We start from the raw sequence: 24527 nt of genomic DNA, 5'->3' as shown, positions 1-24527 counted from the left end.
ACCACAAGCCTGCTTCCCTGTCATCAGCACACAGCCCCTCTCCCTCTCTGTGTCCAAAGTCCCCAGCTGCTCCATCTCTCCATGTCATCATCTCTGCCTCCATCTCATGTGTCACTGCTTCTCTGGGTAGGGTCTTGCTCTCCATTCTTCTCCCTCCAAGGGGCTTTTAGTGAAGGAATTTTCTGTTATATGAGTTAGAAGATTTTAGAAAAGTTGACACTTAAGTTAACCTGTTGAATAAGCTGCTAAGTACCTTTTTACCCAGAAGTTAAACAGTTCTTTGTTTATAAAGTTACATAGGATGACTAGAAGCATCTAAAAGGAATACAGCTCATGCCAGATAGAAATCAGTTAGCTTTTTACTTGAATAGTAGAATTGCCTATTAGCCATAGCTTAGAGACTTCCGTTGTTTCCTTTCTAACATATTACATAGTAACTACTAGAATTGCTAAACATGATAGACTTTGCTTTGAAGCATATTGGTAGTGTATGAAAGCAGAATATCTTAGATAATATGTGTGATCTTTCACTTAGGGATATGGATCAAACCTTGATATAATAGGATTGCAGAGAATAGTCCTTTTTCTGTAGAATTTATATGGAAGTCTTAATTTAAATTTACAGCCTCATCTAGTAGAAAATATTGGCAAATAGAAAAGTGAAATCAGGGATCTTACAGTATTAGCAATGCATTTGATGGAAGAGTAGAAGAATGATGATAAGACTTAAGGTAATTAAAGGTCAAATTTACCTTGATATTGGTATTTTTGCATTAAAAAAAAATCTGCAACATATTTCCTTAATGGAAGCACTTACTGTGTATTTGCCTATTAATTTTCCATTGCCTTGGTCATTTTTTCCTTGCATGTTGTCACCAGATTGTGACCATTAATTCATGCTTAAAATAATTTGAATTTAATATATTTGTTTGACTGAATCCCTACTTCTTTCTTTAAGAAGAGTAGGTAAATTATATAACAAAATAAAGCTAGCCCTTTATCTTAGTTGTTACATACCTAGATGTTAAGAAAGATGGTTTGTGCTTTCTATGTTTAATTACATTATATGTTATAGCCTATGATCATCAATAAGTATTTTGAGCAGCAATCCAAGAAAATTATTGTTCAGTGTCACTTAAGAAAATAATATACTTAATGAAGCAAAGGCTGTTGGAAATCGTAACCTTCTTTCAGATATCTGAATGAGCCATGTTGTTTGCCTTTACTGAACCATCTGTTAATATTAGTTTTTACTTTGCAAATGCATAAATGTCTACAGTTACACGCCAGAAAGGAGAGTGTAGAACAGACAGTAGAAGCGATCATCGCTCAGGAATTCCTTTAATATTGATGTAGAGTAAAGCTAGTTAACACACTTACATTTCTTCACCTTTCCACCCTGTCTAATAATTGGGTGGCTTGAACTTTGGTTGAAATTGCGTACATTTTGTCTGATTTTTTGTCCCACTTACTATCAAATAAGATGGATAACATACACATTTCTCACTGAAAGGCCTCTCTCCTTTCCTGCAGTTTCACCATTAGTGAGACTGACCTGTAATTTTCCTCTTTAAAGCCATTTTTAAGGCTTACTGTTTTTTCTGTTCTTTTATTTTTATCCCTTATTTAGACTTAAAGTATTTTCTCTTTTGTAAAGTTTTGAGTTTATACACAATCACATATATTTAGAAAATTGCTTATATTGTAAGTGGATATAGCTCAGAAAATATACCAAAATAAAAGGAAGCGTGTAGTTGGGATCCAAATCAAGAACTATAGAACATTATAAGCACTCTAGAAGTACCCCGTATCCCCTCTCAGTTACCTCCTTCCAAAGGTAACAGATCATATTTCCTAATTATTACTGTATGTTAATTTTGCTTGCCTTTGAACTGGATAAAAATAAAACCATACAGCATAGTTTTTAAAGTCTGGGTTCTTTCATTCCACTGCAAAAACAACATCTATGTTGGTTTTGCAGTAATAATTTTCATCATATGAATATGCCATAATTTACCCATTGTACTGTTGATGGATATTTGGGTTGTGTCTAACTTTTGACTGTTATACATAGTGCTGCTATGAGCATTCTTTTTAAAAATAAACTTTTTGTGAATTTACAGAGCAGATCATCAGTCTTACATTCAGCAAATCATATACTTTGCTTCACTATGATGATTGCAGTCGTCTGTATATACCAATGATTAATAGAATTTACCTCTATTCACTTTAACTATTGCACCCTTTCCTGTGTCTCCTGCTACTTTCATCTTTTCTCTGCTCACCTCCCTCTTGATGTATGCTGTCTGCCTTGTCACACATGTTAGCATGAGTGTACCCTCTAGCCTGTGAATAATTTTCCCTCTCCCATCCCCAAGTAACTAACCTTGATTGTTTCTTTTATTAAGAAAACCTTTCCTTAACTTTTCAGAACATTGGTCTCAACAATATTTGTCTTTTAGTGATTGAAGAATTTCACTAAGCATATGTCCTCCAGGTTCATCCATGTTATAAAGTGTTTTGCAGATTCATCATTATTCTTTAATGTTAAATAGTTTTGGGGTCCTGTTGTGGTGCTGTGGGTTAATGTACTGGAATACAAGGTTAGTTTGAACCGCAGGATCGGCAGTTCAGGCTCACTAGGCTCTCCTTGAAAACCCTATACAGGGGTCACTATGAGTCGGAACTGACTCGACAGCACTTAATAACAACAACAAGTATCCCACTGTGTGTACTGAAGTTTGTTTACTCGTTCATCTGTTAATGGGCATTTATGCTGCCTCTATCTTTTTGATGTGTCTCTTATAGACGGAATATTGAAGGATGCTGTTTTCTTCTCCATTCCACACTCTATTATCTCTTAGCTGAGATGCATTTAATCCATTAACATTCGTTGTAATTATTGATAGGTATGAATTGATTGCTCTCATTTTGCTGTGTGTTTGCTGCTGCTAGTTTCTTTGTTCCACACAATTTTATGAGCTGAGTTCATTTTGTTTGTGAATTTTCTTTTCATTTTCAATTCTGTTGGTTAATGTTTACTTTCTCTCTCTGATTTTCCTTCTTTCTTATTTTGATGTGCATTACTTAATGTGTATTAATTTTCAAGATAAATTATAGGTTACCCTGTAACTTTTTTAATTATTTCCTGTTAAAAAGTCTGTTTTATCTTGAAATCTACTTGACTTCCTCACCATTGAGAAGTTGTGTCTACACTATTCCTTCTTTTTGATTTGTAGTTGATTTCATTATAAATTGCTATCTCTGGTTCCCTATTTTCAGTTTTGTAGGTTGGTTGTACTTTAAATACTTCTATATCTGAATTGAGTCTGGGTGATATTTCCATGTGTGGTAATCTTAGGTTGTTTTTGCTGTTGTTGGTTCTCAGTCCAAAGAATACTTTTTAGCACTTATTTAATGTTTTATTGTGAATTATGTGATAGCTTACATGGGAGAACATTAGCTTTACATTCATCCTATCATATATCGTTTCATTGCCATGATTACAATGCCCTCCATGCATCACTAATCCTACCCCCACTTTTAGTTTTCTTGAACTGCTCTCAGGATTCTTTCCTTATCTTTGGTTTTGAAAAGTTTGATTATGATATGTCTTGCTGAATTTTTCTTGGGATCTATCCTGTTAAGGAGTCCTGGTGTGGCGCTGTGGGTTAACGTGCTATGGGTTAACTGCACGGTCAGCAATTCAAGCTTACCAACTGCTCCTCAGAAACCCTATACAGGGTTGCTATGGGCTGGAACTTACTCAACGGCAGTGAACAGAAACAACAAATCCTGTTTAAGGTTCATTCAACTTCTTATATGTTTGTCTTCTTTCATGATGTTAGAGAAATTTTCTTTCAACTTTTTTGACAATTTTCTGTACTTTTTATTGTCTCTTCCTTTTCTCAAATTCTGATGACACATATGTTGTTCCTCTTCATGGCTTCCCACATAACTCTTAAGCTTTCTTCAGATTTTTTTCACTCTTTTTTCTGATTATTCTTTTAGCATATGAGTATTAAGAGATTTATACTTAATACTCTTATTAAGAGTATTAAGTAGACTAATTCAAGTAGACTAATTCAACCTTCCATTGCTTCAGAGCTACTCCTTTGCCCTTTTGTTGTATTGTCCATTTCTGAAATCTTAGAATTAATCTTTTTATATCTAATTACAGGTTTGTGTTGTTTCAGAATTTTCATTTATAATACCTGTTTGTTCTTATCACAATTTCCTGAATTCTTCTAAAGTGTTTTCTGTTTTCTCATTGCTTTCCTTGATCATTCTGTCATCCCTTTGATGGTTCCAGATATCATTCTTTTGAATTCTTTTTCATTTAGTTTCATTACATTTTCTTCCTCAGAAACTTTTTCTGTCTCTGCATCTTGGTCATCTTGGTCATTTGAGCCATTTTCTTCTGTTTCTTCATGTGCGCTAAATTGTCTGTTGTCTCTGCTGCATTGCAGGGGTTGTCCTTTTTGCATTTAATAGATGATTGTATGTTGATTTGTTCATAAGCTCTCACCAACTGTTTCCTGTAGGTATAGTTAAGAGAATGGAAGTGTGTACAGTGTTCTCGTTAGCTGTTGGTGCACCTCAGTTTAGAGTAGGTTTGTCTGGTGTTGGCTGTTGTCTATCATTGATCAGATGGAGCCGGTATTGACTCTTGCCTAGTGGGCGGAGCTACAGAGAGGATGGTTATTGCTGGACTATATGGGGACAATTGCTGTCTCCTTTGAGGTAGAAAATAGAAGCCCCTCCTCCCTTGTCCCCTGTGACACACAAGAAAACAAAACAAAAAACAAAGAAGGAACCAAAAATGAAAAGAGAAAAAGAAATAAAAACAGCCAGCACCAGAACAAAAAGAGTATAATTATAAAGACAAAAGCAGGGCAGGAGAATAAAGCTATGGAAGAAAAAAAATAAGAGAGAAAATAAAAGAACTTAAAAAAAACCCAAACAGCTAAGAATAGTTAAAAAGAGAAAAAGTTGACGGCAAAATCCAGCTATAGAAGAGAAATTAAGAGAGGAAATAAAAGGAAGAAATTAAGCAATAACAAAAAACTTAGATAAATGAGGGATAGGGAAGATGATAAGAGAAAGAGTAGTAAAGAAAGATCAAAGAGGGAAAATGAAATACAGAAGAAAAGAAAGCAAAAAAGGAGTTAGAAAAGATAAAATTCAGGGAATGGAAAGAAGTAAAAGGAGCAGAAATAAACAAAAACAGTGAGACAAAATACAAACCCAATAATAAAAAAAAACAGTGCAGCTGTTTGGACTCAGGAGAAAATTCTGGGGGCTCCTGCAAGCCAAGGAGCTCATGAGATAGTTGTGGGAGGGATGTGACAGCAGAGTTCCTGGCCCTAGATGGAGTTCCTACTGGCCTCAGTATTATCTGTGTTCTGGGCACTCAATCCGGAAGTTGTTGTGGAGACCCTTGATGGAGGTGATTTCAGTATCTGTTAGGACTCTATGGTAGCAGGGGGCAGGGTGACTGGTCAAATGCTGGTGTGGTAGCTCTGCAGGTTCTGTAAGTCTGAAGCCAAGTCCCCAGAATCCAAACACCAAAGCGGCACACTAAAGCGACACAGCTGTCCCCCCTGCTTCACACTTGAGTGACTTCCAACCATGTGGTTCTGAACTCCCAAGAGAGCAGAACGAAACAATGTCCGATCCTGGGCCAACCTCACTACCACCGCCACACTTGACGCCATCAATGATGCCACCTGCCTGATCCATCTCGTTGGGGGTCTTCCTCTTTTTCTCTGACCCTCCACCTTACCCAGCATGACATCCTTCTCCAGCGACTGTTCTCTCCGGACAATGTGTCCAAAGTATGAGAGACGAAGTTTGGCCATCCTGGCCTCCAAGGAGCACTCTGGCTGCACTTCTTCCAAAACACATCTTTTGGTTCTTTTGGCAGTCCATGGCACCTTCAGTTTTCTCCTCCAACACCACAACTCAAAGGCATCAATTCTTCTATGATCTTCCTTATTCACTGTCCAGCTTTCACATCCATATGAGGTTATTGAAATTAGGGGATAAAATTAGGTTATTGCATTAGGGGATAAAAATGTAAAGAGGTTTGCTGCACACGCCCTCTTTAAAGTGTTCAAGAGCAAAGATGCCAGTTTGAGGACTAAAGTGCGCCTGACCTAGGCCATGGTATTTTCAGTAGCCTCATATGCATGTGAAAGTTGGATAATGAGTAAGGAAGACCATAGAAGAATTGATGCGTTTGAGTTATGATATTGAAGAAGAATATTAAAGATACCATGGTCTGCCAGAAGAACAAACAAATCTGTGTTGGAAGAAGTACAACCAGAATTCTCCTTAGAAGCCAAATTGACCAGACTTCGTTCCCCCATACTTTAGATGCAGTGTCAGGAAGGACCAGTCAGTCCCTAGATAAGAACATTATTCTTGATAAGTGGAGGGTCAGCAAAAAAGAGGGAGACCTCCAATGAGATGGATTGGCACAGTGGCAGCAGCAACAGGTTCAAGCCTAGCAGCAATTGTGAAGGTGGGACCAGGCAGTGTTTAGTTCTATTATACACAGGGTCACTATGATTCAGAGTGGAATCTACGGCACCTAACAGCAATGCTTTACTTAATTTTATTTTTTAGTAATTGTTCTAGGGTTAACTTACTGTACCTTTTCACATTTCATCCTTTACCAGGCAAAGTAGTTGTTTTTTTTAAATTAGTTTTTACCTATTACTACTTTCTGGTCACTCTCTTTGCCATTTTGAAAGATAAACAATTCCTTGCATGAGTTACCTACCATGAAATGAATAAGAATCAAGGTCTGAAAAAAACTATTTCAGTTAATGAAAAAAATCATCTGGGAGCTAAAGTAGGGGCATACTCTGCCTTCTTTTTGCCCTTTAGGAGTTAACATTTCTTAATAGGCAAGAAGTTTATGAACTCTTAATGGGTTATATTTATTGCCTTCCAGACTACTTTCCACAAAAACATTTTTTTCCCATAAGTTGTCCTTTCCATAACTAATCATTACTTGGAAAATATTCTGTTTCATTAGAATAGTCTCATAATAGCAGTAGATGTGCTAGCTAGTCACCCCACAAAGAAAATCCGGGTGTTGGGTTAGCCTTTAAATGATTGTGTTTTGTCTTCTAACCCATCCTTTTATACTCTGCTTTGTGAGTCTGAGGTTGGCAAACATTTTCTGTAAAAGACAAGTATAGTAAGTATTTTAGACTTTGTGAGCTATATATGGTCTCTGTCACATAGTCGTCTTTGCAGCCTATTTTGGTTTTTGTTTTTTCTCGATTCAGTACAGTCTTTTAAAAATGTAGAAACTATTCTTGCATCATAGACCAGACCATATGAAAACAGACTGCCCTATGAGTTTGGCCCACAGGTTGTAATTTGCCAACCTTCACTATATCTGTTGGTTCCCTTCTGCCAGTAGGGGCCATTATAGAAGACCAGAACAGTGAAAAGGGACTTGATCTTTCCCATTTCATTCCCCATTCCTCTTATCATCTGAACTGCATGCTTTTGTTACCCTGTCGGTTGCAGCTCGTTCCAATTTCCAGTTTTCTTTCACACTCTTAAACCAACCACATCATAATTCCTCAGACTATTAGAACTACTGGCCAGAATGTTTCCATTTTGCCTTTTCAGTCCTTTGATGAATACAATAGGGCTTCTAAAAGTTTATGAAAAATTCCATTATCTTTGAATTCCATTTTCCAAGAACTTTTTGACATTCCCTCTTACTTAACCAGTTCCTATATCAGATTCTATCTGTTAAAATATCTGGTGTAATTTTTTTCTGACTATACTCTGATATTAAAGCTGTGCATAGGTGATCATGTGGAAACTTAATTCCATAGTAGCATCATCTGAGACTTCACTAGGATTGTCTTGAGTTGAATAATTGGTTTGTTCCTATACAGTGTCTTCATTGTGTTAAGAGCAGTTGTTAAGCTTCTAGATTAGAAAACCTTGAGAGAACAATTGAAAGGTTTGTGTCTTTGAGATGTCATATCTGTACCTCATTCTCTCTCTTAGGTCCATTTTATTTTCTCTTAAAGGGTCATGGTTCCTTAAGTGTATTAGTACAGGAACTTCTTGAGGGTTATAGCCCTTAGATTACATTATAGTAATTCTCTTGTAGGTTTATTGTGTCTATGGATTTGTTTTTTAACTTTACTCTTTCCTTCTTAACTTGAAACTGTGATTATTGCTATTTTTCTTCCCAGTGGATACTTTCTGTTACTTAATAGAGGCATCATGGAAGAAAGTCCTGTCAATCTATTGAAAAATTAGCCACCGAAGACCCTATGGAGCACAGTTGTACTGTGAACATACCTGGACTCACCATGATTCAGATTGGAATTGTCAGCAACTAGTTTTTTGTTTCATCTAAAAATTTTTAATGTCATATTTTTAGCATGTTGTATTAGAAGCTTTAACCTGGAATCTTTGCTTTTCTGTTCTTGAGAGGATAAGTTAAGTAGTTGTAATTCAGAATATACCTTTTTGTTTCTTTTTCAGGACACAGCCAGTGTGAAATCCTCTAGTAGTCTAGAACCCAATCTTTTTTGTGATGAAGAGATTCCTATCAAGTCTGAGGAGGTGGTAACTCACATGTGGACAGCACCTTCATTCTGTGCTGAGCATGCTTATTCTTCAGCTTCTAAGAGTTGTTCACAAGGTATTGGTCTTCCAACAATACGGTGAAGAGCCTAAAATAAATGAGAAAAAACATTGTATTAATCAAAACTATGAATCTCTTCTGAATTTAATACAATTCCTGGTCAAGAAATACGAGTGGAATCTGAAAATTCTTTTGGGGTTAAGAAAAGTTAGCCCTTGTTTCTGTTTTCTGTCATTAGATGATAACATGAAAGCTTATGTAGAATTGTAGAATCTTAATTAGAAAAACATTAGAGACTCATCTCTACAAAATCCCTTTAGGTAGTTATTTAACCTCTATTTGATCATTTCCAGTTGCTGAGGACTTTCATGCTTTTCAAGAATATTTGTTTCTAGTTTTACATAGTTTTGTTAAGTTTCATCCTTGGTGGATGATTTCTCAATTATGTTTACTTTCTTTTTCCCCAGTGAAAACAAGTCACTGCTTTAGGTCACACCTGAAAGATGGAGTGTGTTTCTCTTTTAATTGCATTTTCTCATGAACATTTTGAAGGCTCTCGTATATTATTGCATGTTCATTACAAAGACAATCATTTATGTATGTGGTGTTTAATGTTATATAAGGATTAAGATATTTTATGGTGCATTGGTGGTGTAATGGTTAAAACACACTCTGGTAGCGTAGTGGTTACGAATCGGGCTGCGAACCTTAAGGTCAGCAGTTCGAAACTACCAGCCGCTCCGTGGGAGAAAGATGAGGCTTTCTACTCCCATAAAGATTTACACCCTTGGAAACCCTGTACAGGGTCGCTATGGGTCGGAACCGACTCGACGGCACTTCACAACAACAACAACAACATGGTGCATTGGTGGTGTAATGGTTAAAACACATGGCTACTAGCCAGAAGGTTAAGCAAGAACTTACCAGTTGTTCCATGGGAGAAAGATGAAAGACTACTTCGATAAAGATTTAGAGTGTTGGAAACCCTCTGGGGTAGTTGTTCTCTGTCTTGTAGACCTCCCTATGAGTTAAAGTTGACTTAGCAGTAGATTTGGTTTGGAATTATATATTTTAATATTCTTAATATTGTATGTTTACTATTTTTGGTGTACCCAGAAATGGAGAGAGCATGAGCTTTAAGAAATTTTTGTCCCACTCTTAATCTTCTGTAGCCATAGGATAAAGAATTGATAAAGAACTTTTTTTTCTTTTTGGTGGGGGGAAAGGTTCTAGCACCCCAAGGAAACAACCTCGAAAGAGCCCTTTGGTGCCCAGGAGTTTGGAACCTCCAGTGTTAGAGTTGTCACCTGGAGCAAAAGCCCAACTAGAAGAACTTATGATGGTTGGAGATCTCCTAGAAGTATCTCTAGATGAGACTCAGCACATATGGCGGATTTTGCAGGCCACACACCCACCTTCTGAAGACAGATTCCTGCATATCATGGAGGTATAGATTAAAACTTACTTGAACCGTGGTTTTAAAACTCTTGAAGTATGCTCAGCTTCCTTGGAGGTAGCACATGCTGGCAAGAGGATAGCTTGAATGGGCTGTGCTCTTGACTCTTCTACTCTCATTCACCCACTTAAGGCAAAGTTAGTTCTACTTTATGGTTTTCTTCTATTGATATTTTATGCAATATTTAATTTGATGAATAGGCCATATGCAAATACTTAATTTGCTAAAGTATTTTTTTAGCTATACTGTTTTATTTATGGAAGGCTCAAAAATAAGGGTAATATAGTGGTGGTTTGAACTGCCAACCTTGCAGTTTTAGCAGTCCAGTGCTTAACCCACAGTGCCACCAGAACTCTAGTAGTGGTGAGGACTGAAAAGTTATTACATACTTTAGTATATGATTAGTTTTATATGTATGTATTCATCTCAAACAGAGATGCTACAGACTAGATTAATATACAAGGATAAGTCAAAAAGTTTTGCTACTAGGTTCCAGTTCATACATGCATGGGTTTATTGCAAATAAAATGTATTTAAATGTGTTTCTGTTTCAGTGGATAGCTGCAGAGATGTTTTCTCAGTAATAAACTTGTCTTAGTCTCATTAGAGTCCCTTCAGAAAAAGAAATAGTGGAGTCTGAGGTGATCTGTTAGGTCAGTTAACTTCAAAGAATTGAGGTCAGCTCAGAACGTTATGGTGACTAGGTGTTGGGATTCCAAAGGGATAATCTTGACATTTTCTTGATGAACACGGGACTGTCACGGGGGTTATTAGGAAGAAGTTGTAAGAAAATCGAAAAGTGCACTAGTATGTAAAAGGCTAGGAAACTTGCGCTGAGCAATTTTTTTCCATCACAGCAAGACACCTGCTCATTCTTCTAGGATAGCAAGGCTATCCTAAGAGAAGTTTCTTAGGAAACCTTAGCATGTCTGCCCTGTAGATCTGATCTTGTGCTTCCATACTTGGTTTTCTCCTCCAAACTCGAATGTTGGAAAAAATATAATTTGGGTTCAGAGCTGCCATTTTGACATCATACACATCGAAGAGTGCAGAATTCATTAGGGAGGGGTTAGAGAGATAAAGGTTTAATAGACGTTTCTATGATTTTATAGCAATATTTTTAGACTTATGCTTGCATGCTAACATTGAATGTCTTTTACTCTTTTTTTCCCAAAAAGCTGGTAAAAATAAGAAACATTTTATTTAGGGCTTGGCATTATTTTCATTTGCCTTATGTCCACTAAATATTATATTTTCCTTCTTAAAATGTCATACATATCTGTCAAGTAATACTTTTTAAATGTCTTGCTTTAAATTGTTTCTAATTTTATATTTTTGAAGGATGACAGCATGGAAGAAAAACCATTAAAAATAAAAGGAAAGGACTCTTCAGAGAAGAAACGGAAACGTAAGCTAGAAAAGGTAGAGCAACTTTTCGGGGAAGGAAAACAGAAGTCCAAGGAGTTAAAGAAAATGGACAAACCTAAAAAGAAGAAACTAAAGTTAAGTGCTGAAAAATCAAAGGAGCTAAACAAACTGGCCAAGAAACTAGCAAAAGAAGAAGAGAGAAAGAAAAAGAAAGAGAAAGCTGCTGCAGCCAAAGTTGAACTTATGAAAGAGAATACTGAGAAAAAAAGAGAAAAGAAAGTACTGGACATCCCCTCAAAGTATGACTGGTCAGGTGCAGAGGAATCTGATGATGAGAATGCAGTATGCGCAGCACAGAACTGCCAGAGGCCCTGCAAGGACAAGGTGCGTCCCAGCTTTCTATAGTCAAGTGGGAGAGAAGGCACAGGTAGTAGTGATGGAATGATACATTTAATACAATGATAGTTTGCTTTAGATTCCTGGATTTATATTCCCAGCATAATCAGCTTTCTGCATTTTGTATAAACAGTATGTGAATAATGAGGCTCTTACATCAGTGGGCTAAAGAGAAATATTCTAAAAAAAATTTTTAGTCAGAAGTAGAGAGAAGCTGTATGATAACTCCTCCCAAGCAGTATATTTCATATGTAATGAAAATACTAAGTTGTAGAATACTCTGTGTTTTCCCTATAAAGTAAGTCAGAAAACTAAATACCTTGTCAGCCACAATAGCCTGAAAACAACCTTGGGCCAAGAGTCTAATAGCTGTGGCAAATAATTGCATTGAGTTGTTGAAAGACCTAAAACTAAAGGATTAATTCTCCCCTTTTGGTCCATATCATAGTCATACTGAGACCTGTGTAGTCTCTTAAGTGGAATGTGAATTTTTCAAACCGTTTGCTTTAAAGCAGAGGTGTGGAACGTCCGACCCATAGTCTGCGTAATCATTTGGTCTGGCCCTGCCAAGGCAGCCACAGTTCCAGCCATCACATTAGGGGGTGAGTTAATTAAATGTTTGACCAAATATAGCAGGCTAATTTTTAAGTTGATAATTTGTATGGCCCATGAATGATGTTATTTGGGCAGAAAAAAGTTCCCCATTCCTGCTTTAAAGCCTGTGAAGTAGGTCTTAAGTTTTAAGATTTCAAAAATTTTAGATAAAATGTAACTTCAGATGACTAACATTTTAAACAACAATCTACCATAAATTACTGTCTTTACCTAAGTGTCTACATTAACTTTTCAAACTCAGTGGAGGTCTTATTAACAGATGAACCTGACTTTTAAAGGTATCATATAAAAACTTTTCACCCTAAATGTTAGCTACAGTTCATTGTTTTCTTTTGTGAAGTGCTGTCGAGTTGGTTCCGACTCAGCAACTGTGTGTAGGGTTTCCAAGGAGCAGTTGGTGGTAGGTGTGAACAGCCAGCCTTATGGGATTGCAAATTAAGTGGTATCTATTCTGTAGGAAATATTAACTTTGTGAACTTTTGAGAATGATATATGGATTTTATGAAAAATACCATATTATTTCATAAGGGAAGACATCTTCACTTCCTGTGCCTCCACTTATTAAGGTTCCCATGAAGATTGTTAATAAAGTCATAGTTTAAATTATACTTAATATGCTCATTATATCACTTGATATGTAGATTTTTATATCTCCTCAATTAAAAAATATGAATGGATATCATAACCTCTCAATCAAGCACGTGTACATATTTAGAACTTGAGGGGATTAGTTTCATCATCTAAGCTCCTTATTTAAAATGGTGAAATTTGGGACTTTATGAAAGTAAAGTGATGTGACCAAAGCCCTAGAGGCTAATCAAAAATAGGCTAAATCAAAAATAGGACCCTGGTTCCCTAACTGCCAGACCAAATTCCCTCCACTAATATCCCTACCCCACCAACAATGAGATGTACAAAAACACATCCCAAAACAAAGTGACACTTAGTTATATTATACTCTGGTAGCGTAGTGGCTACGAATCGGGCTGCGAACCTTAAGGTCAGCGGTTCGAAACTACCAGCTGCTCCGCGGGAGAAAGATGAGGCTTTCTACTCCCGTAAAGATTTACACCCTCGGAAACCCTGTACAGGGTCGCTATGGGTCGGAACCGACTCGACGGCACTTAACAACAACAACAACAAGGGGTTTTCCACGGAAAATAAATATACAATAAAATGAATATTCCAGAATTTCACTTCCCAGGGATAAAAGTTACATACGCATAGCAATGTGTTCCTTTCTTTCTACGTAGTTTGTTTTATAGTTATCATTCTGTGTCTTCACTTTTTATTCATAAGTATTTTTCCATATTGTTATAAACACTATAAGCATTTTCGTAGATACATTACACATATGTGCATTTTATCTTTCATTTTGAATAGATTCCTATTTGAATTTGTTTATTAAAGAGGTTGATGAAAGGTTAACTCCCTCACTTTGGTACAGAAATGTTAGTAGTTCCAAATTGACAGAACTTTCTCCATTCTCTTTTAATTTGCTTTATAGCAATCTATCAGCAGGACAGAGTGATTTTTTTTCATAAGCTTTCCTAGCTTCTTTCCTGTTTATTTATATCCACTATGAATTATTTTCCTTTATTCTCTTTATTACTTCAGTCATCTCTCCCCTGTTCTGCATGTGGTTAAGTTCATATATTATTATCTTTATTGTCTCATAGTATATGTCACATATAAATTCTACAGGTAAGGCTTTTGTTTTGTTTTCCATCTGCTATAAAACTATCAACATTTGCCCTGTTTACATCATACGGTTATGAGGATAAAGTGAAATAATCTATAAAAAAAAATTTGTTAACCAAAAGTGCAGAATAAACATTGTTGTGCTGTCAAGTCAGCCCTGACTCAACGACCCTGTATAGGGTTTCTGAGGAGTGGCTGGTGAGTTTGAACTGCCAACCTTGCGATTTAAACCAACCTTGAGGTCGAGTGCTTATGCTATGGTGCCACACCAGGATTCCTAATTACATTAAAATGTAATTATTTTCAATTGTGACCTGTGATTGCTCCTAACATTATAGGTACTTAAAAAAAAGAATCTAGAAAGTGATAATTTGCATTTTGATGGAGCAAAAGGGGACTTAGCTGAGTATTCAGAGAAAATGTCTTTTTTAAAAACTTAAATATGAGGTGGTTTCAAAAAGTACATGAAAGAATACCGTTGTCTTTTCATTCAATTTTTCCATTAACTTTTTGAAGTTCCTTCATACATAAAGGTAAGCAATGTGTGCCTTAGCCTGCCATTAACCTCATGAAAAGAAATTTAGTGTTACTGTCCTAATCCAAAACCCAACCCATTAACATTGAGTAAATTGTATTTTGACTCATAGCGACCCTACAATACAAAGTATACCTTCCTATACTGTAATTTTTATGAAAGCAGACTATTGCATCTTTCTCCTGAGGAGTGGCTGGTGAGTTTGAACTGTTAACCTTTTGGTTTGTTGCCATCTGCTTCATTGTGCCACCTAGATGCCTTTATCGTCTATGATGTGTTTAATTTAAAATAAATTATTTCAGATTATAAATATTTTACCTGCTCGTAAATTTTAGTGAAAAATAAAATTTAGTTAATATTTAAATTATAAATATTTTAATCCTTTTTAAAGTCGCTTTCTTAGTTTTACTAGATAATAAGCATATTATTGTTGTTAAGTGTTCCCACTCATAGCGACCCTGTATGGGATTTCCAAGGAACAGCTGGTGGTTTTGAATCACCGACTTTGAGGTTAGCAATCCATTGCTTATCCTGCAGCGCCACACCAGGACTCCAATAATAGGCACATTTCTTTGAAAACTTTGTAAAAAATTTTGCAACTTTCTCAATTTGTAGTATTTTTCTTAAGAAAATCAAATTATTGCCTGTGCAGAACATGTCTTCAGAACAAATATAAAGACAGATTTTTTTTTTTTAAAGAACTGTCTGTATTTTTTAAAACATCATGCAGCAAATTAACCCTTGTGATTCCTTTTTTTATTTAGGTAAATGCACTTTTATTGTTTTTTAACCCAGTAGTAATTATGAATTTTCCAAAAAATGAGACAAATTTTAAAATTTAGAGGAAAGATTACTTGACTGTATTTAGCCTCGATTTTAAGGTGTTTTAAAAAGAGAAAAGAAAAATGTCGGAATAATATAAAGTATTTTTTACAGCTATTTATTTTCCATCTGTTATCAAATTAGTATCCAGCTAAAATTAATTTTAGAAATAATGAAAAACTATTTCTAAAAGATTAGTTAGAAAGTTCAGAATATTTTTCTCCCTGATTTCTGTCCCCTTCATTCAGTCTTACTGATACCAAGAGTAAAACAAGTGAACTTGAAAGAGCAAATTCTTTCAGGAGGAGCACTGTAGGATAAGGTTAACGCCTCAACCCCACCAGCCACTCCTTGGAAATCCTATGCAGGGTCATAATGAGTCAGAATTGACTTGGTGGCACCTAAGTACTGTATTTTATTCTTTTATTATTGTAAACATGTAGTTATTTTAGTGAGAAAATAGTTTCCTTCACTTTTTATCCCATTTATTGTGGACCTGTCCTTTTACTGTCTCATTTTTCTTTATTGATATAGCGCTGTAGAATAAGCACTGGACTGAAAAGTCCATTTAAACCGCAAGGTCAGTGGTTCAATCCACATAAACCCTATACAGGGTCACTGTGAGTTGGCACCAACTCAACGGCTCTTCAACAACAACTTCCAAACACATTTTGACGTTGGCAAATAAAGAGAGCTTCAGTTTATAAATTTACACCACTTAATTTTACTCAGCGTTAGCCACTATGGTTTAAAAAGATTTTTGTGGTGTTGGTCTTATCCAAAATATTTGCATATTGTTGTTGTTCCTGTTCAGTGGCTGGTGGGTTTGAACCTCCAACCTTGCAGTAAGCAGTTCAGTACTTACCCTACAGTGCCACACCAGGACTTCAAATATTTGCATATTGGTTAGTTTTTCAGTATGTATTTCTTTTTAGCATACGTAATCAAAGGTTGAATTACCTAAATGTGTAACACATACACACACCACACAAATTGTGATGTTGAGCTAGGGCAGGGGTGGTGAACATCCGGCCCCAGTATAAGGCCCACGTAATCATTTGGTCTGGCCCTGCCAAGGCAACTGCGGTTCCAGCCATCATTTTAGAGGTGAGTTAATTATACTGTTGTTGTTATGTGCTGTCGAGTTGGTTCTGACTCATAGTGACCCTATATAGGGTTTCTGGGTAGCATCTGGTGAGCTTGAAGCACCAATCTTGCAGTTCAAACCGACCTTGTGGTTTAAACTGACCTTGCAGTTCAACACATTAACCCACAGTGCCACACCAGTTAATTATAGGGGTGAGTCAATGAAATATCTGACAAAATATAGCAGGCTCATTTTAAAATTGGTAACACAGCAAATGATGTTATAAATTTTGGCAGAAAAAAGGATCCCACCCTTCAGCTGTAATAAGCAAGTGTCCCAATTTGCCTGGGATTTTCCCATTTTTTAACAGTTTATATTTTCACACCTTGGGAAACATCTCAGCCCTAGACAAACAAGGAGATTTGTTCACCTCATATTTAGAACACCCAAGTAAGGATTCTGAACATCTGTTAAGGTGTTTGTTTCACTGAGTAGTTTTCACTTTTCCAATCTGGCTTTTGCAAGGAACCTTGGTACAAAAGACAGCAAATGCCAGAATGACAACAGCTCAGTTGAGTAAGTATTCTAAGAATACCACTGAATCACTAAGCTTTCATGTCTAAGAAATGAACAAAAGGTAGTCTGCAAATATTTTTTCTTAAATCTAAATATGAAACCAAAACATGAAATGTCAAATCTAGTATTAGTTCTTATACTTAGTATATTTCTTATTTAAACATACATTTTACCCACATCTGAACACAGAAACCTATCTGTGCTATAATCTAAAATCTCTCTATCAGTTAATATTTGAACAGCTCATAGCTGTGACGTATTTAATAGTTATTTTTGTTATTCACTCAGTATATCTCTTAGCAGCAGCATTGTATTACTGTGTTTTCAGGTTACCACCACATAGCCTGTTGCTCCAGTGTCAAAAGCTTCTTTGGATTCCAAGCTTTAGTCTGCTTTATGATCTTGTGCTGGTGGTGGTGTTGGTTATGTGCTGTCAGGTGGTTACAGCTCATAATGACTCTGTATAGGGTTTCCGAGGCTGTAAATCTCCTGGACCAGAAAGCCTCATTTTTCTCCCACGGAGCAGCTGATTAGCAGCTTAATTCCTAATCAACCCACTATGATACCAGGGCTTCTTGTATGAACTTACGTTGTCTTTAAGTGCCATTGAGTCGATTCCGACCCATAGCAAGCCTGTATAGGGTTTCCAAGGAGCAGCTGGTGAACTTGAACCACCGACCTTGCAGTTCAAATGACTTTGCAGTCTGATGCATTAGCCCACAGCACCACATCAGTACTATAGGCCTTTTAAAATAAAAATAGAAGTCTAGTTTGATTCTTAGTGAATGAACATGATAAAACGATCATTAGTAACAGAAGTATTGTTTTTTTCTCTGCCAGGATTTTAGGATAAATTGTTATTTCATCTAGTGAGAACCTGTGTACATTGTCTTGGAATGATGTGAAAGCCAGGCTTAGCAAGAGACTTCTAGACAAAATCACAAAAAGGGAAATTGTTACTTATTTGAAAGAGGATGAAATACCTATTTTTGAGAAACTGGAAATCAGTGAGTATAGGGCAGACTTGCTTTTTAAAGATATGGGCCAATTTTCCTGTCAGCAAAAATTCGAATTGATAAATTGGTAACTTTCTTGTCCTATCATGAATGGAGGCTGGGCTATTTATAAGGTTTGGAGGTAGGAGTGAAGCTGTCTGTTGGTTTAGGGCAGGGTTTCTCCAACCTACTCGGTCATATTTGACCTCCTGCTGAGAGAATCTGCCTTTCCATCCTAGATATACTGAATCAGAATTTACATTTTAATAAGATCCCTAAGTGATTCTGATTCAGTGTATGTGGGGTGGAAAGGCAAATTCTCTGGAGTGGGAGCGTGTCAAACCGGAATGAACTGGCTCAAAGCCCTGGTTTTTAAGGGTTATTGTTGTTAGGTGCTATAGTTTTTTGTTAAGAGTCTGGCATACAGTAATAATCTTTGTTGTTGTTGTTAAGTGCCGTTGAGTCAGTTCCAACTCATAGAGACCCTGTATAGGGCTTCTGAAGGGCAGCTGGTAGGTTTGAACCACCAACCTTGTGGTTAGCAGTCCATTGCTTATCCTACAGTGGGCAACCCAAATAAACACAATTCATTTTTCCAATTAGAAATATGAGGGGACTGCAAAAAGTTTGTGGAGAAATGTAATTTTTCTGCGAACTTTTTGAAGCCCCCTCGTACTGTCACCTTATCAGAATAGCCATTTACTATCCAGTACTTGTGTGCTACGGAGTCTATTCTGACTCCTAGCAACCTTATAGGACAGTGTATAGATTGCCCCTATAGGACCCAATTTGTAAATCTTCACCTGCTTGCAGTGCCTATGTTTTTAATTTGTTACACAGAAGCCATTTTCTAGCTTTCATACAGCTTGCTACATGAACATTGATTTACTCAAAATTCGACATTATACAATTACAGAAGAAAAATAGAATTTTGTTTAGGAGGAATTGTTAAAGTTGCTCTAAATTTATAGGAAACAATATAACAAAAGCTGGTGGTGGTATGCCGTGGAGTCAGTTCCAACTCATAACTACCTTGTATAGGGTTTCAGAGGCTATAAATCGTTATGGGAGCAGGAAGCCTCTCTACTGGTAGTTTCTAACTGCTAACCTTGAGGTTATGTGAGTAGTGATTAAAAATGTAAAACGTAGATTTCTGCCTCTTACTTCAACACCCCCCCACACATCCCCTGATACTGAGTCCTGGAGTGGGTGCCTTAGCAAAGGCAACAGATGATTGTGATGTAAATGGTCCACACATTTTGAGCAGTTCTGCTGGTGGTTGTTATCAAGGCATAGAATGTTTTTAAAGTGCCTCTAGTATCCCAGGTGCTCAACTAAGTGCTTTGCCATAAGTTTCATTTAATTCTATCAATAACACTGTAATTAATTGTTAATTCCATTTTACAGATGAGGAAATTGAGCCTCAATGAGGTCAAATGACTTGCTTCAAATTATATACACTTGTGAAAGAGTAACATCAGAACTCAGGACTTGTGAATGCGTTCATTAATCTTTATATGACATAGTACTCTTAGAAATATAGAACTCTCTAGGAAAAACAGAAACGGAAAGATTAGTTTGACAGATGATTTCTTCCACTGTTTTATTACCACCCTAAAATCAGTAAAATGACTATTGTGGTTTTGATTATTTTTATAGTACGTGCAAACTCATTTTGAGAACTACTCACATACCCTTGAACTCATTTAGCTAACCCAAACTTCCCTCATCTCTCTTCTCACAACTCTACTGAGAGACTTCTTTTATGGTTTCATACTCCTTACCTTGTTCTGATCTGTAGCAAAGCTAATTGTTTTAAGTGGCTTCCTGTGTTGCCCATTTTTGGGAAGAGGGAGAGTAGTTCTTTAAATCTTCAAATTTCCTATCTGTCATGGCATAAACTAGGGAAAGTACTATATATAAAAACTCAGAGTCACACTATTGTTGACTCTATGTCCAAGGCTTAAAGTCACCGCAGTACAATCCTTTTTCAGCCTAGTGTAATCTCTGAAGGATGTAGTTTGCCTGACATTGGCTATCAACCTATCGGTTTTCCAGACTTTAATTTTAAATCCCAGAGTGATCTACTGACCTGTGTCTGTGACTGTGTAATTTGTTAATTTGTAAGATTTGACCTCTGATATTTGCTAACTTTTTATAGGGAATTGTATTTGTAATGGAAGAAGAGAAGAATAAAAAATAATTAGTTTAAAAGTGTCCTATGTCATACCATTATAAAGTAGACACTTGATGGGGAGAGAAAGGAATAGCCAGAAATATCACCATGGAAAGCTTGTAAGTCCGTCTTCTGCCTATAACTGATTGGAACACCTAAAATGGGGCTACAATGTGCCCAGTGAAGGAGACTTCCTGTGGAGCCTTTGCATTGCGTAAGATGATAGGTGGAATCCCATCCAGAATCTTCTGAGGTGGGAAATTTCCACTTGAAAGAACAAGCAGACCAGTCTGGAGTGGCTAGAAAAACAGAAGATACTTCTTGAAAAAAAGACCGACAGGAAAAATACAAAATAATAACAGCAGTCCAACTGATTACTACAAGAACAAGCAAGTTGCTCACCCAGGAGACATCAAGGCAAGTGGTCGGGTCCACTCAGGGCAAACCCCCGTCCAAGACTCAATGGGAATACACTAGCAGACATGCGCTCTGATTGGTCACCAATAAGGGGGAGTGAGGGGAAAACAGCAGTGAAGCTGCAAGCTAGGCCCTACAACATTCAATACACCTGTGAACCTGGGTGGAGACCTGGTTGGCCAGCAGTGTGGCAAGACCTTGGGACTCTTGGGTCCAGAGTCAGTGACATAGCCACAGAGGACTAGAATGGAGAGTGAAGCGTCCAACTGCTAAGAAGAGAGGGCATATGCATAAGAACACCCACACTTGCAGATAATACGCGCTTGACTTGGCTTCGATGACTGGATGATCAGAGCTCAACTAGAAGAAGAAAGAAGAGGAAAAAAAGAGTAATCTGATATAATTTGATGAATTTGACCTTCACCTATGGACACAGTAGCTCAAAAGAGGGAACAAATCTTTGCAGCGAGGATCACTCCCACCCCCTCCATACACAGTATTTAGGGATAGGCAACTTGGACATTGGCTACCCAAAATGGGGGTGGAGGGGGGCTACAAAGGCACGAAGTGACTGGCTTACAAGCTTTCAAGAGAGAGACTAGATCCAGAGGGCGTGGAGGAAGGTAGAATCTCCACTGAGTAGTATCCAATCTGTGTGGGCAGGACTAATGAAAGGAGATGGGGATAGGTCTCTTGTGATACAATAGTGAATAATTGATATCAGGACTGACTGTGAGGGTTGGAAATGTAAAGGTAGACGTTTTGTAGTAAAGGGAGGGGAGTGATTGACTTTGCAGTCGAGAAGCGGAGGTCCCTGGAACCATCAAGGGAGAAGAGCAGAGAGTGGCACCCTACCCAGAGAAACAGTGATGCCAGAGATGGAGGCAGAGAGGATGACGTGGAGAGATGGAGTGGCTGGGGACTTTAGACCCAGAGAGGGAGAGGGGCTGTGTGCTGATGACTGGGGGGCAGGCTTTTAGGGTATAACCTTTGGTTGGTGTATGATGCATGGGGGGCAGGGGGTGTAACCATGGCAGTGAAACTATATGATAGGATGAATGTAAAGCTAATGTTCTTCCATGTAAATTATCACATAATTCACAATAAAATATTTTTTTAAAAAAGGGTGGGAAAACTTTTTTTCCAAAAAGCAAAATAAAAAATAAAGAAGTGGCCTATGTGACTACTTTTCTAAAAAGGTATTTAATGCTTTTAGTACTTTGGCTTATCTCTTTGAAATAAAGCTGATATGTTGATATGCAGGATTGCCTTCACATTGTACTTTTTCTTTCTTGATTGTTAATTGCATTATCTTAGGGCATAGAAACTGTTAATATTAGCTAAAATTACTTGGCTGCTCTATTAAAAGTTCCTTTTTTGTCAAGTTTTCCTCAAACATGTTTCTGCCTCACAAGGAGTGCTAGGTATTCATGAGGAAATGAAGTATCTAAGATGCCTAATTTTGTGGACACACTATTGTAAAATGTAATTTTTGGGTATTAACTTCCCAGTTTCTTTCTTTTGAAAATAACCCCATAACAAGTCATTGTTTCTCTCTCTGGACATCCCAATTGTTTGCTGTCATTTAAGCCAAAAAAGCTCTTTGATTTGCTTTTATTCTAGGCTTCATGTTTACGTGACCTAAACGTTCCCTAATCTTGTCCCCTACAGGTAGACTGGGTACAGTGTGATGGTGGCTGTGATGAGTGGTTTCATCAAGTTTGTGTGGGCGTTTCTCCAGAAATGGCTGAAAATGAAGATTACATCTGTATAAACTGTGAAAAGAAGCAGGGGCCAGATAGCCCAGGCCAAGCACCACCTCCTTCCTTCATAATGAGCTACAAACTACCAATGGAGGATCTTAAGGAGACCAGTTAGCACATGCTTGGTTAGTTTGGGACAAGGGGGAAAGTGGACCATATTGAGACCTTAGTCATCAAGTAGAGTGGTTTAGATAACACTCAAAATGTTGCTTCCAAAGATGAATGGCCTTTAGAGAAAGTCCTCTTAGTGCTGGCTTCCTCTTTGCATGGACTGTGTGAGTTACATTCTTTATCAGCACATCTGTGCAGAGGATGTCTCCTTTGGTACAGCAGCCAATATTTCAATTCAGATGTTCCCTCTGAGTATGGTTTGCTGCATTAAAATCAAGCACTTGATGGAGATCTAGGGTGGCTGGTTAACATTATAGTACATTGGTATGTTAACAGGGTTTGTAGGATGTGGCTTATGGCTAGTTTATATTAGCTAGTGGCTTACTCCTAGGGGCAGCACCATTTGGAGGCAAGTAGTGTGCTCATAGCTTGGATCTCTTTAGTTGAGATAGCTGGAGAAGAGTCCAAGTACCACTTTATTTCCACTATTACTGGACATTTCATGCCTTACGATACAACTTGGAGGAATAGGATTGAAGTTATTCCTGTTAGAAGTCATGAGATAGTATCACAGTCTACAGACCTCAGGTACTTATGCTTGTTTGTACCAAGAAGGAAGCCGAAATAAAAGACTCTCTCACCATCCTGGGCAAATTGCCTTATCCTACCTTAGGGGGTGGATAGCAACTAGGTCAGAAATCTGACTAGATTGGATTTGGGGAAGAAGAGCTTTTCTTATTTCAAGGCAAGGAGCCTCTTTTGACTTTGAGAGAAGTCTGTTACCTTGGGTCTTCATTTTGAAGAAGAACAGGTACATGGATCCAGACTCCTACAAGAAAAAAGACAAGTCAGAATGTCTTACTGAGCCTCAGTGATGCATGCTTTTCGGGGAAATCTTCATTCACAAGTATTCCAGACATCACCAGGCTTCAGGCATGGCCACATGAGCAAGACCAGCAGATAACAGCTTTTGCCTTGCAGCCCTGACCCCAATCAATGTCTGCTGTTTCCAACATTGGCAATTTCTGATTGTGGCCCATGAGCAACAGCAGATGCTGTTGAATAATGACATGGCTCCATCAGAGGATGTGGGGTTGTAATACCTCTGGGTGAAGAGGTTTTAGTAAATCCATCTTTAAAAAAAAAAAAAAAAAAGGACTTGTTTTTACTTTTTTCTAAATGTCTCTGACTACTGACTGTTCTATAAAGATTATTTTTCCTTTTTTAATATACATATATGAATATATAAATATATATATACTGTTACCAGCAGCATAGGACAGAGTTTCAACATCCATTTGGGGACTTGCTTTTTCTTTTTCTTTTCAATGAAGAAATCCCATTCCTTCCTTGTAGTACAAGGAGTTAGCACTCCCATCTCCATTCTATTCTTGGCCAGATCTCCATCTTGCTTTTGTTTCAATATATAATTATATTTCCTTTATGTGTTGGGATTTGTCCCTGTCAGAGGACTTGATATTACTCTAGTCTGTGCTGGCTGCTTGTTTTGTTTTTATGTGAATGTTTGAAACTATGGTGCTGTGTGTTCTTCCCTCCTATTGTGTTCTTTGTTCTTCTTAAGGTGTTAGGTGAGCTGTATGTAAACTATTCTTAGAAGCAGACTGATTTTTTTTTTTTTTTTAAGGACAAAAAAAACCAGTGTTCCATCTTTGCTATCCTGTGTCCCCTTTATTTTGGTTTAAAAATCTAAGATTTTACTTCACCAGTTTTCCTTTTAAAAAGGGGTGTGGCAGGTGGACCTAGAGAACAGCTTATGGTCTCCTCTTCCCTTTTTACCCCAATCATTTTTAAAGAAATGTCTTCTAGTAACTAGAAGTGAAATGTACTGTCCAGTTACAGGTTGAGTGGGTATGAGA

The 24527-nt window shown here is 37.3% G+C and overlaps 1 protein-coding gene across 1 annotated transcript in view; it reads left to right on the top strand.

Annotated features, from left to right (window-relative positions):
* Window positions 1-24285, top strand: part of KDM5A (lysine (K)-specific demethylase 5A) — a 160131-nt gene extending 135846 nt beyond the window's left edge. The window contains exons 25-28 of the mRNA XM_006862704.1: window positions 8530-8689; window positions 9859-10079; window positions 11430-11840; window positions 22448-24285. Of these exons, the coding sequence (XP_006862766.1) occupies window positions 8530-8689; window positions 9859-10079; window positions 11430-11840; window positions 22448-22654 (999 nt within the window). The 3' untranslated portion in view covers window positions 22655-24285. The remainder of the gene's footprint in view (window positions 1-8529; window positions 8690-9858; window positions 10080-11429; window positions 11841-22447) is intronic.
* Window positions 24286-24527: the final 242 nt, after the last annotated feature.

Source organism: Chrysochloris asiatica, unplaced genomic scaffold, assembly GCF_000296735.1.
Source record: "Chrysochloris asiatica unplaced genomic scaffold, ChrAsi1.0 scaffold00050, whole genome shotgun sequence".
Lineage (NCBI taxonomy): Eukaryota > Metazoa > Chordata > Mammalia > Afrosoricida > Chrysochloridae > Chrysochloris > Chrysochloris asiatica.
The sequence above is the reverse complement of the archived record's forward strand: the minus strand, read 5'-3'. Positions and strand labels throughout refer to the sequence as shown.